We start from the raw sequence: 11,895 nt of genomic DNA, 5'->3' as shown, positions 1-11,895 counted from the left end.
TCAGATCTCTTTGACTTTGGTATGTCTTGAAAGATGATTCAATTTGCTGTTTCGAGATTTTTGCGACATAACCTTATTTGGATAGTAATGATGGGTAGCTCAAAACAACTGATAGCTCAAAAATGTGGGTCATGTCAAGTAAGAGTACACGATGCATTTGTGTTTCCACTCTGGGGATTACCAGTTACAAAACTAAACGAATCACTACTATAAATCAATGATCTCCGTGTCCAATCAGGTATTGATCCCATTACGGCTATCCTATCTGGGCTCAACTATGTATCATCAAATATTATATATATGTTATCAGGCCTAACAACAGATATCTTTGTTGAGAAGCATGTGGAAACTTTGCGCGGATAAATAATCATGGTAGCGCTCGGACGTCTATAAAGATCGTATTATATCCATATCGCCCTTTAGCAGTCCATTTATTTGGACCCTTAACGGTTTAGAATTCTACACTGTGACGTAGTTTCTGGTCGAGAGATTCAGTTTTGTATATATACAATTGGCATTTGCAACAGAAAATATGGAAATCACACCAGCATCAAGCATTTATACACCTACGAGAAATCGGTCACGGTCAAGAACTAGAAATAGTACTGCTAACTCCAGGTCGACTAGCGCAACCAGAAGACCTTCACTTGGTCCTTCCAGACGATCTTTGAGTAGTCTGTCATTACCACGTTTGTCCACCCTAGAAAAGGGAGGGGATAAGCCAGTTAATTCTGTTCTGACTACCTTGGATAATTCTTTACCATTAGAGTTTTTCAAACAAGATGTTATTGCATTGATTAAAGTATTAAAAATTAGCAAATGGCACAAACGTACATTGTTACCTGCTAATTTGTCCATTAACCGTATCAGTGGTGCATTGACAAACTCAGTTTACAAATTGGAGTATCGCGATTCCGAAAAGACATTACCACTGTTATTATTACGTGTATATGGTAAGTCTACTGAACTGATTATTGATAGAGACCTGGAATTGAATTGTTTAATTAAGTTGAGTCTGAAGAAAATTGGACCTCGTATGCTCGGAATTTTCACTAATGGTCGGTTTGAGCAATTCTTGGAAGGCTTTAGAACTTTAAACAAAACTGATATTAGGGATAATGTATTATCTCAAATATTGGGGAGACGTATGAAAGACTTACATTATAAGATGGATTTGGACATTGAGGATTTAGTAAGTGATTTACCCACTTGTTGGAAATTCATATACAAATGGATGAATGTTTTTGAGAATGATTGTTTAGCTGATTACCTGGAAGAATTGCAAGAGAAAGTTTTCCTCATGTCATTTGCCGATTTCAAAAAGTTAATCTTCAAATATAAAAGTTGGTTGTTTGGCAAATACGACAATGAGCGTATTCCTTCAAACTTCAAATTTTGTCATAATGATGCTCAATATGGTAATTTACTTTTGCATGAGCTGTTTGATAAAAGTGAGGTACTTGTCAAAGATGGTAGTGAAAATGACAGTGAATTTGTTTCCACCTCACACAACCGTGATAACAATTTGGTAGTTATTGACTTTGAGTACCTGGGTGCAAATTTCCCTGCTTTTGATTTGGCTAATCACTTTTGTGAGTGGATGGCAGATTACCATGACGAAACTCGTTCCTACTATATGGATGAAAACAAATTTCCTACTAAGAATCAGCAATTGAATTTCATCAAGAGTTATGTTGAATATGACTTCCAGTACCCCACTTCGAATTTGAAGACTGAAGCTGATGATACCTTGGAAGCAAAAAACTTGATGGAGTTAATCAACTTTGAAATCAAAAAATTGTATAATGAGTGTATCTTCTGGAGAAGTTCTGTTTCGACTTATTGGTGTTTGTGGGGTGTTATCCAGAATGGTCCCCTTAATAAATTAGCAATTTTAAATTCCACGCAAGAAAGGGTCGTTGATTCTACTTATAGTATCACAAGCAATATGGAGAATTTAGTCATTTCAGAGACTGGAACACCTCCATCTGCTGCTAATGATGATGGCATTGTAGTAGAAGAAGCTATTACATCATCGGATGATGACTTTGATTATTTGAAATACGCTGGGCAAAAGGCAGCTTTATTTATTGGAGATAGTTTGCAATTTGGTTTGTTGGAGAAGCTGGACTTGAGCCCTGGGGCCCTTGCAGCTGTCAAATATATGGACGCAAAGCCTTTTGAATTGTAGTGTATTTATTAGAAACAGCATAGAATTATATAATGATTGCATTTAACATATCCTGTGTAATGGTAAACTAACAAATGTATATTGGAGTATGAATATCACGTGATTAAAGTATATCTTTGACTCCAATTGGCAAGAGACCTCGCACAAGCATTCAAAGACCATATCGGACTAACCATTATTAGCCAAGAGAATCTCAGCGTGGATATGCTTTCATTCAGAACGACTGGTTACAATGGCTACGGTGTTCAGTACTCACCTTTCTTTGATAGTAAATTAGCAGTTGCCACTGCTGCTAACTATGGTTTAGTTGGGAATGGTCGACTCTATATTCTCAATATTGAACCCAATGGTTCCATAACATCTCCTATCAGCTGGGAAACCCAAGATGGATTATTCGACCTTAGTTGGAGTGAGGTTCATGAGAACCAAGTTGCCACAGCAAGTGGAGATGGGCTGGTGAAATTGTTCGATTTTACTGTAGGACAATTTCCAGTGATGAACTGGAAAGAACATCTAAGAGAAGTTTTCAGTGTGAACTGGAACTTAGTGGAGAAAGATAAATTTGTGACTGCATCATGGGATGGTCTGATTAAAGTATGGACTCCGTCTAGGAACACCAGTCTTATGACGTTACAGCCTCAAATAGATTCCATTACAAAGACAGTTCAAATCAATCAACCTCCTATGTCACATCAAGCAAATCATCAAAACCCCGGAAGTACTGCTAATTGCGTCTACAATGCCCAGTTTTCACCTCATTCACCCTCTACCATTTTAAGTTGCAATGGTTCCTCTCATGTATCTGTATGGGATATACGATCGCCCGACATGCTTCAATTAGACTTTATAGCTCACGGCGGATTAGAGGCATTAACTTGCGATTGGAACAAGTATAAGCCTACAGTTATAGCATCTGGAGGTACAGATAAGTCCATCAGGATTTGGGATTTACGTATGATAGACAGACCCAATGCATTTGGGGCACCTTCTCCAGCATACCATACCCGCGGCCCATCACCTATGAATGAGCTCTTGGGTCACGAATTTGCTGTGAGAAAAGTACAGTGGTCTCCTCATGATGCTCAAGAGTTAATGTCTACAAGTTATGATATGACCAGCCGTATTTGGCGAGACTCATCGAATGAAAGAGCAAGGTTTTTGAATGGAGCACGCGGGGTTCTGCAAATGGGAGGAGGATGTCGTGGGGTATTCCGAACTCATAAAGAATTTGTAATTGGATGCGATTATTCATTGTGGGGAGAACCTGGATGGGTAACTACAACTGGTTGGGACGAAATGGTTTATGTATGGGATGCCAAGCGAGTCTGATGATGACATGACAATTTTTTAAAGACATAATACAATATTAAGAAAAGCAAAGTCCAGATCATAGATTATTTAATTACATATTCCGGCTTAAAACAATTTGATTTGAACGCTTGCAACCAGCAAATACCAGTAAATCAAGTGTTACTATTACTTCTATAGGTATTTATCATAATCTGTTGTGACCTCTACATAAAGATCCAAGTACCACTTTAAGCAATATCCTATGACCTAAATGGCCCAATTGGGCAGTATTTTAGTTTTGTCACCAAAATGCTAAATAGAGTAAATTGTTATCGGTGATTTGAAAAACTACCTAATTCGGAATAGTAATGGCTCTTATGTGATACAAAGGGACCCTCCCATTTGATTTACGTGCTTCCACCATAACCTCCTTAATTGTATACATATTCTCCCAAAAGGGTAACTGAAGAACATCATCCTTCGCAGCCAGCTACCAAAGACACTGGGGTATATAGTACAGCAAAAAGTCGAACAAAGAAACAAATAACTAAGGAGGAGCTTGAGAAGCAGCAGTACAAACAGTAAGCAGCAGCACAAACGGTACCAATAATTATTGTTACAAGTGTGACTACCTTGGTTGTATTTTGTTGACTGAATCTTATAACAGCATAATAATATACTTTGCAAACAAAAAAATGTCAGACATTCATACGGTGGTGTTGAATTTTGAATACTCTTACTTAATTAAGCCAAAGAGTTTGATCCCAGTATTTCAAAGCAAATCTGGGTTATGGCGGATTGAACAATTATTAAGCACTCAAGATGAATACCATATCATTGATAACTTGGACCCTTTTTGGAAGACAGTTCAAAACATTAATTCTAATTGCCATCATCCCAACAGCATTCACTTAACTGAGCCTTCAATCTTGAAGCAGTCGTCTTCAGGAAGATTAACCAGTCTTATTTCTGTTTCTCTCAAGGGTACACTTGACTTCATAGAAAAAACTCGCCCTTTAGTTCTTAAATCATACAATCAAGTTAGTTTCAAAGAGATAATATTGAATCATCATGAGTTCAATGAAATTACCCAAGATTTTGTTAACGGATTGAATAAATTGGCCAGTTTTTACAACGTTGAAATCGACATGTTCAGTGATTATCAAACAGACTTTCATCATAGAATTAACCCTTCAATAGGCAATTCACCAATTTATATATTGGGAAATCATGATCAAATTGCAGCTTGCGAATCTCAGTTAAGAATACTCGTGGATTCCATGATTCAAGGGTTGATCATTGATAGCTATGATATTAGTCTCAACTTGATTCCATTGATAGGTGGAGCAGACTTGACAAATTTCACTCAACTTGCTCAACAACTGAATGTCAATATCTATATTCCAGATTTAACTCCTTATATATTTGGTGATCCCTCCAAAGACCTGCAAGATCAAGTTAGAATTTGGTTGAGTGCTCGGGATATTCTGGAGATCTTGTTAACAAAAACTTTGATTAGCAACATCACATACAAAGTATATGCAAAGCAAATTGAAATATCAAAGTCAAAACTAGACTTGATGTTATTAAAAAATCAAAGAGATTTTCTTCAGATTATGATTAAACATGGAACTTTTATCGATGCTCCAGGGTTAGGATGTATTGATAATAAAATAACTGTTTTCGGTACTAACGCTGAATCAGTCGAAGAATCTATTCATGAATTGGCGTTATTAACTTCACAATTCTATCAGATTTTCATTAGTTTCACTTCCATTGGAAAAAATGATCAAGTCCTTGAATCTTATTTGATATCGCTGTTAAAGAAAAATTGTTCTTTGACTTGCAATCATTTTGGAGCTCAAATAGTTGGATCTTCAATGGAAGTTAAAGAAATGCTCATGATGATGAGTCATGACCAAGTATCACAACATCTCGATAACAAGATTCAATTGAAATTAAGATTGGAGTTGAACAACTCTCAAAAGGACTTCATCAGTGGAAAAAAAAATGGTAAAATTCAAAAGATTTTGACAACTTTGAACCAAAAATTGGTCATCAAATTTAAGCCATATAATGAATATAACTTCCACATTGACTTGATTCTCAATAATGATATCAATACTTTAATAAAGGGGGTAGAGTTGTTCGAATTGGAATTACCATGTGATTTACAGTTCAATGTTCCAGACTTATTCCACAAGTCCATTATTGGAAACGGAGGAAGTGTTATTCAATCCATTATGAAAAAATACAATGTGTTCATCAAGTTTAGCTCTAAAAGCAAAAATGAAACTATCACCAATAGCAATAGATACACCTTTACACGTGATAGTAATGTGGTCATCAAATGTCCTCAGAAAAATGCCCGTAACATTCTTTTGGTCAAGCTGGAAATTGACCGCATGTGTGGCTTGAGTAACCACAAATACAACGTTGTTCGTTTCAAGCTTTTCAAGTCTCAATATTTGTTAATTTTGGCGCACAATAAATTGGGAGAAATCCATCAACTTGAGCTTGAATTTGGATGCTTTATAAAATGGCCTCAACTGTTGGATGATTTTCATAGTACAGTGGAACAAGAGGTTGTTATTTCAATCATGGGTTACGATAAAAAACCTGAACAATGTGCTCAAAAATTGAAGTCAATGATGCCTCAAAACTTTGAATTCAAATTGATTGACAACACTAACCACCAGATACCACTGGATATGTTCCTGAAATGTTTTATTCCCTTTAAGATGATGCTTGGAGTAGAAGCCTTAATCCGTCCTATATACGAGGAAAACACAATGTGTCAACAAATTATATTGTCATATTACGAAGATGATAAAGCCCAGGTGGCTATTAAAGATTTAACTACATATTTGAGGGAGAACCGTATTATGATATTAGATAAGCAAGAACTCAAATATGATCCAATCGTGTTTGTTAGCACCAACTTTAAGTTGAGAACTATCACAAATACCCTGACGCCTACACCACAGGTTTCCACTTCAAAGTTGGCTCGTTCCAAGATTGGCATGAATTATCACAATACTAATAGACGTAAGAAAATCATCACTTAGTCTGGTTTTTGACTAGCGAAATTGGCATATCGTATGCCTCGCATTAATACCCGTTGTATACTCAGAGTGTTTGTAACTACACATGAATAAATGAATACTTTTTTATTGTCCATGTAGTTCTTTACATATTATTTCGCAGCAATTGTATAGTTTAAGGTTTTTTAGCGAATGCGTTGATTTTCACAGTAAAGCTTAAGTTTTACACAAGAATGATCTCGATGAAATCATCCCCTCTGTAATGAGACATAAACAGCGTACATTACACCCAAGTTGCCCTTTATGGAAATATACTTAGAAAATCATACAAACAATCCCAACAAAAAATTAGTTCTTGGGGGTGATTAACTGTATTTGGATATTGCTCGAACCCCATCCTTTTACTCAAAATGCTAATATGGTCTCAACGGAGAAAGATATCTTTATGATTGTCACAAAGTCGGTCTACAAATAGCCTCACTTGAAATCAAAAAAGTTGGGCATTTCACTTGAACGCCGGATATTCTATGTCAGTCGTGTGCTGCGTTGAGCTGACGACCGGTGGTAGAAAAATAAAAAAAAAAATAGGCAATTGTGTTGGGTAGAGAGTTAGATTTTGATTGTAGGATAACAGGATGAAAAGCCGAATCCTTCATATACCCACCCCACAATAACTACAAACAGAGTTGGACTGCATTTGCTTGGGGCAGTACATCGCTTTGAAGAACCAAATCATACTGAAATTCACCATGTAATGGGATCAAATGGGCCCTTTTAAATTAAAGTAGCCACATCCCTATGTTCCAGGAGTTTGCTTGTTCTTTAAATGTCCATAATCCGGAAATCATTAAAACTGCCCTTATTTATGCAACACAAGATGCAGTAGACTACTGCAACTGCATTAAGGCTCATCCTCCAAGGTTGGATTGTTCCCCATTATAGGAGCTGCACCCAAGGAATACCAAATACTGCGAAATCAAATTTTTTGCTCTGTATATTTGATATGATTTCCACAGCCCAACTCTTTTCTTCCTTTCTTCCTTTCTTCCTCTTCTTCTTCTTCTTCTTCTTTTCCTTTCCACATTATCTTATTTATTCTCATCAACTTTAGATCAAAATGGGTAATGTTATGTTTGGGCTCCCCTCCGGAGCACTTCTCTCCATTCCTAAAATGGACAGTCCTATCCAACAATCTCCATTCGAAAGTACTTGGTTAACCAAAATTTATGAAACATCAATGGATTTATCATTCCCCATGACCATTGCTCTTGTTTACTTCTCTTTTGTCCACTTTGTCAATCCCTTCGTGGTCAAGCGTCAGTTGAGAAAGGCTGGTCTTCCAACGGACAAGCAATTGTCCAAGAAGGAAACCAAAAAGGTTCCTGCTGCACCATTTGCAATTGCTCAAACTAATATCTTCAAGTTTGTTGTATTTTTGCACAACGTCTTTCTCTGTGTTTATTCTGTCTGGACGTTTTTTGGCTTTACCGCTGCTTTAAGAAAAACTATGGATGTCATTGAATGGACTCATACTACCGGTGGTTCTAGATTTGATACTTTTTGGCACACAGTTTGTGATATTGAAAATGGAGTCTTTGCCGATTCTAGTAAGTTTGCATACCATAACTTACAAGTTTACGGTTGGTGGTTTTATATGTCCAAGTTTTATGAAGTTCTTGACACCATTATCATCTTATTAAAGGGCCGCCCATCCTCATTGTTACAAAGTTACCATCATGCTGGAGCTATGATGTGTATGTGGGCTGGTGTTCGTTTCCAATCTCCTCCTATTTGGATTTTCGTTGTTTTCAACTCATTTATTCACTCATTAATGTACTTTTACTTTAGCTTGCTGTGCCTTAAAATTAGAGTGCCCAATGCCTTCAAACGATCATTAACTTCAATGCAGATTGCTCAGTTCGTTATTGGTGGTTCATTAGCTGCATTCCATTCATTTGTCTACTTGGCCGATCCTGATGGAATCATGACTAGTTGCATACAAACATCTGATCAAGCATTGGCTTTGTTTATGAATGTCGGGTACCTTGCACCTCTTACTGCTTTATTCGGTGCTTTCTATATTGAAAGTTATTTAAAGCGTAACACTAAGAAAGCTTGATTGTGTTGATGGCATTTTGAGAGCAAACAACAAATACTCCGTAAACCTGCAGCATTTGACTGGAACTTTTAGTGTGATTTGTTGTAGTTGAAGACGTTCAATTTGCCTGTTTTGTATAAGATACAGATGACCTGACAATCAACTATTAACATTTAACATTTTTCCCTTTTTTCTTTTTTTTTTTTTAGCTTTTGGTCATAACAGGTTGTATTTATTCATTTATTGATATATTCGCCGTTAACTAATAAGTATTTGCAACGTCAGGGCAACAAATGTAATACAAAACGGTTTAAAAAGGTCGCTGGTACAAAACAAGAGTCTCGTGCCGCGTTTTGTAGGTAGCGCGACACTTTTAAGGGGAAAATCAGATATGTAGTCTAGTTGAGGAATGCACAACGTCATAATTATTTAGTGGCACACACCCCACAACTTTCCGACCAAACATCCAACCCGTAAACTAAAACAAAAGTCAAGTAAAAATTCACACTCACATTTGGGACTAAATGGTGAAGGTAATTGTGCCATAATAAGTTGTTAAATTAATCACTAATGCTTGTTCAAGATGGTTACCCAGTATCAGCCATTGCACACTGGAGATCCCCCCTCACAGATAAACACATTTAATAAGGATAATAACAACAATAATGACTCTCAGAATTCACATGGAAGTCCATTTGTCGTCGTAAGCAATAATGAATTTGATGAGGAAGAGATTACTGAATTGGCAGGATCACATCAATCGTCCTCGCAAAATAGTACGAATCCAGTGAAGGGTTCAAACGTAACAGGGCATAACGATGAAGACGTGTTTGACCACGATTTCAAGACGGATATCGATATCGAGTCACCATTTATACCCATGGGATATCATGGGAAAAGTGGGAACAATTATATTGATGATTTCGGAAACGTTTACACTGATGTTGATTTCAACTTTATTAAGTACCAAGCCAAACACCTGCTAAAAGGTAAGAAATTAGTTTATTTTACCAGTGGTTTCGTATCTCTCTTTGTTAGTTTATTCGGTTACGAACAAGGCGTATGTAGTGGTATTATTACATTCAAGCTGTTCAAGAACTATTTCCATGATCCCAATCCAGAGACATTAGGGTTTGTCATTTCAATTTTGGAGATAGGTGCTATGGTCAGCTCTATTTTGGTTAGCAAAGTTTCTGATTCCATCGGACGTAAAAGGACAATACTATTGGGAACAACAGTGTTTATTTTGGGTGGAACTCTTCAGTCCTTTGCTAATAATTTGGCTGTGTTCACAGTGGGGAGAGTATTCAGTGGACTTGGAGTTGGTGTTCTACTGACAGTTGTTCCGCTGTATCAATGTGAAATTAGTCCAAGTGAGGAGAGAGGGAAGCTTGTATGTGGTGAATTTACTGGAAACATAGTAGGCTATAGTTTAAGTGTTTGGATCGATTATTTTTGCTACTTTCTCGATACAAATAAAGATAGACATCTTGCATGGAGACTCCCGTTATTTATTCAAGTTGTCATAGCTTTCATTTTACTAGTTGGTGGCCTATTTGTTGTTGAGCTGCCTCGATGGCTTTTGGATGTTGATTTAGATCAGAAGGGGCTTAATGTTCTTAGTCTTTTATATGCTGATAGTGACAAACTGTTAGAGAAGCCAGTTGAGGAGTTTTTTATCATCAAAAATTCCATTCTTAAGGAAAGAGAATTATATCCCAAGCATACTCGTTCTTGGAAGCTGTTGTTCCGAAATTATAAATCTCGGATTTTTATCGGGTGTTCTGCATTAGCATTTGCTCAATTTAATGGTATTAATATTATCAGTTATTATGCACCTATGGTATTTGGTGAGGCTGGTTTCAAAGATGCGGATGCTCTCTTAATGACGGGAATCAATTCCACGGTTTATTTGGCATGTACTTTGATTCCATTCTTCCTTGTTGATGTTTGGGGTAGAAAGCCAATATTAATACTGGGTGGTTTGACTATGTGCGTACTGCTTTCATTGGTATCATTGATGATGTTTTTAAATAAATCATACACACCCATGCTGGTAGCAATATTGGTCATTATATACAATGGTTGTTTTGGATACAGTTGGGGTCCAATTGGATATTTAATTCCACCAGAAATATACCCATTGGCAGTCCGCTCAAAAGGTGTTTCTTTGGCAGTTGCAGCTAATTGGTTTGCGAATTGGATCGTTGGTCAATTGACCCCCATTGCACAAAAATCAATTGGTTGGGCAATGTATTTATTCCCTGCCATGAGTTGTGTTATTAGTGTTATATGTGTTATATTCTATTATCCTGAAACAAAAGGTATTGAATTGGAGGACATTGATAAAATGTTTGGTGATGAGAAGGCACAACACACGCCTATACCAATGAATTTTATCAATTCGGAAATGAATCCCGGACCTGGAAATGGTAGCACTACGGGTGATACATTGTTAACACAAGATAGTTTTGAACTTGAGAATATACCCAGAATTGGTGTTAAAAACGATCATACAGATAGTTAGAGGGACATAATAAACAAGGGAGCTACTTCATAATTAAAACTATGTATGGTTACTTTGTTTAAAAATTATTAAATTATTAATTTGAAGCAATAAATTTATAACTATTCTCTACGGGTTTCGAAACCCATTATAGCTACTAATTGATAATGTTCTAACAGAACTTCCTAACCTGGTTACTGGATCCTTTTAGGTGGTTGCAAGTAAAATGGAAACGTGACAAATATATTTCCGCATAGGCTATCCTAAACAGAAATTGTTTGCTACGGGACTTGCCCAAATAGGCAATCCATTGCGCTCAAACCGTTTTACAATTTAGAGGGTGGCTCAGTATACACAGATATTTGAAACAACCAAATTCGATCTTTGTTCAAAAACTTTTGGCTTTCAATTCATCGGGGCGTAAAAAAGGAAATAGGAGTTAATTCTTATTCCGAAAATAAATGAACAAGAGCCCCGCACACAGTATGTAATGTTATCAGTCAAATCAAAAGAGTATATTGTGTTACATCTGTTATTATCTCGAAACAAGTTTATCTGCTACAGGCGTGATATTGCGGCGGTATCATTTTATCAAGCATACATTTCTATGATAAAGATAATTATGATAGGATGTCGCGCTAACGAAAGTTCCCTGGCTTAATTGAGTAATTGTACTTTTATCTTATTAAGTTCCCAGAAGGGAAGAATTTGAGCTCATTTAGACGAGAACATGAGTTGACATCGGTTAACACATTTTCGATTAATA

The 11,895-nt window shown here is 36.6% G+C and overlaps 5 protein-coding genes across 5 annotated transcripts; all 5 read left to right on the top strand.

Annotated features, from left to right (window-relative positions):
* Nucleotides 1-532: 532 nt before the first annotated feature.
* KQ657_003751 (bifunctional choline kinase/ethanolamine kinase) lies at nt 533-2,191 on the top strand (the record flags this gene model as incomplete). The annotated part of the gene is made up of 1 exon (XM_043194448.1): nt 533-2,191. One exon carries the CDS (start codon nt 533-535, stop codon nt 2,189-2,191), a length of 1,659 nt encoding a protein of 552 aa, XP_043050772.1.
* Nucleotides 2,192-2,395: 204 nt separating this feature from the next.
* On the top strand, nt 2,396-3,520 carry PEX7 (Pex7p; the record flags this gene model as incomplete). Its single annotated transcript, XM_043194447.1, has 1 exon — nt 2,396-3,520. The coding sequence occupies one exon, from the start codon at nt 2,396-2,398 to the stop codon at nt 3,518-3,520; it is 1,125 nt and encodes a 374-aa protein (XP_043050771.1).
* A 656-nt stretch (nt 3,521-4,176) lies between these two features.
* On the top strand, nt 4,177-6,549 carry KQ657_003749 (uncharacterized protein; the record flags this gene model as incomplete). Its single annotated transcript, XM_043194446.1, has 1 exon — nt 4,177-6,549. The coding sequence occupies one exon, from the start codon at nt 4,177-4,179 to the stop codon at nt 6,547-6,549; it is 2,373 nt and encodes a 790-aa protein (XP_043050770.1).
* A 1,093-nt stretch (nt 6,550-7,642) lies between these two features.
* On the top strand, nt 7,643-8,644 carry KQ657_003748 (uncharacterized protein; the record flags this gene model as incomplete). The annotated part of the gene is made up of 1 exon (XM_043194445.1): nt 7,643-8,644. The coding sequence occupies one exon, from the start codon at nt 7,643-7,645 to the stop codon at nt 8,642-8,644; it is 1,002 nt and encodes a 333-aa protein (XP_043050769.1).
* A 562-nt stretch (nt 8,645-9,206) lies between these two features.
* On the top strand, nt 9,207-11,150 carry HGT5 (Hgt5p; the record flags this gene model as incomplete). The annotated part of the gene is made up of 1 exon (XM_043194444.1): nt 9,207-11,150. One exon carries the CDS (start codon nt 9,207-9,209, stop codon nt 11,148-11,150), a length of 1,944 nt encoding a protein of 647 aa, XP_043050768.1.
* Between the last annotated feature and the right edge of the window lie 745 nt (nt 11,151-11,895).

Source organism: Scheffersomyces spartinae, assembly GCF_019049425.1.
Source record: "Scheffersomyces spartinae strain ARV_011 chromosome Unknown scaffold_4, whole genome shotgun sequence".
NCBI classification, from domain to species: Eukaryota; Fungi; Ascomycota; class Pichiomycetes; order Serinales; family Debaryomycetaceae; genus Lizanozyma; species Lizanozyma spartinae.
This window is presented reverse-complemented; position numbering and strand designations above follow the sequence as displayed.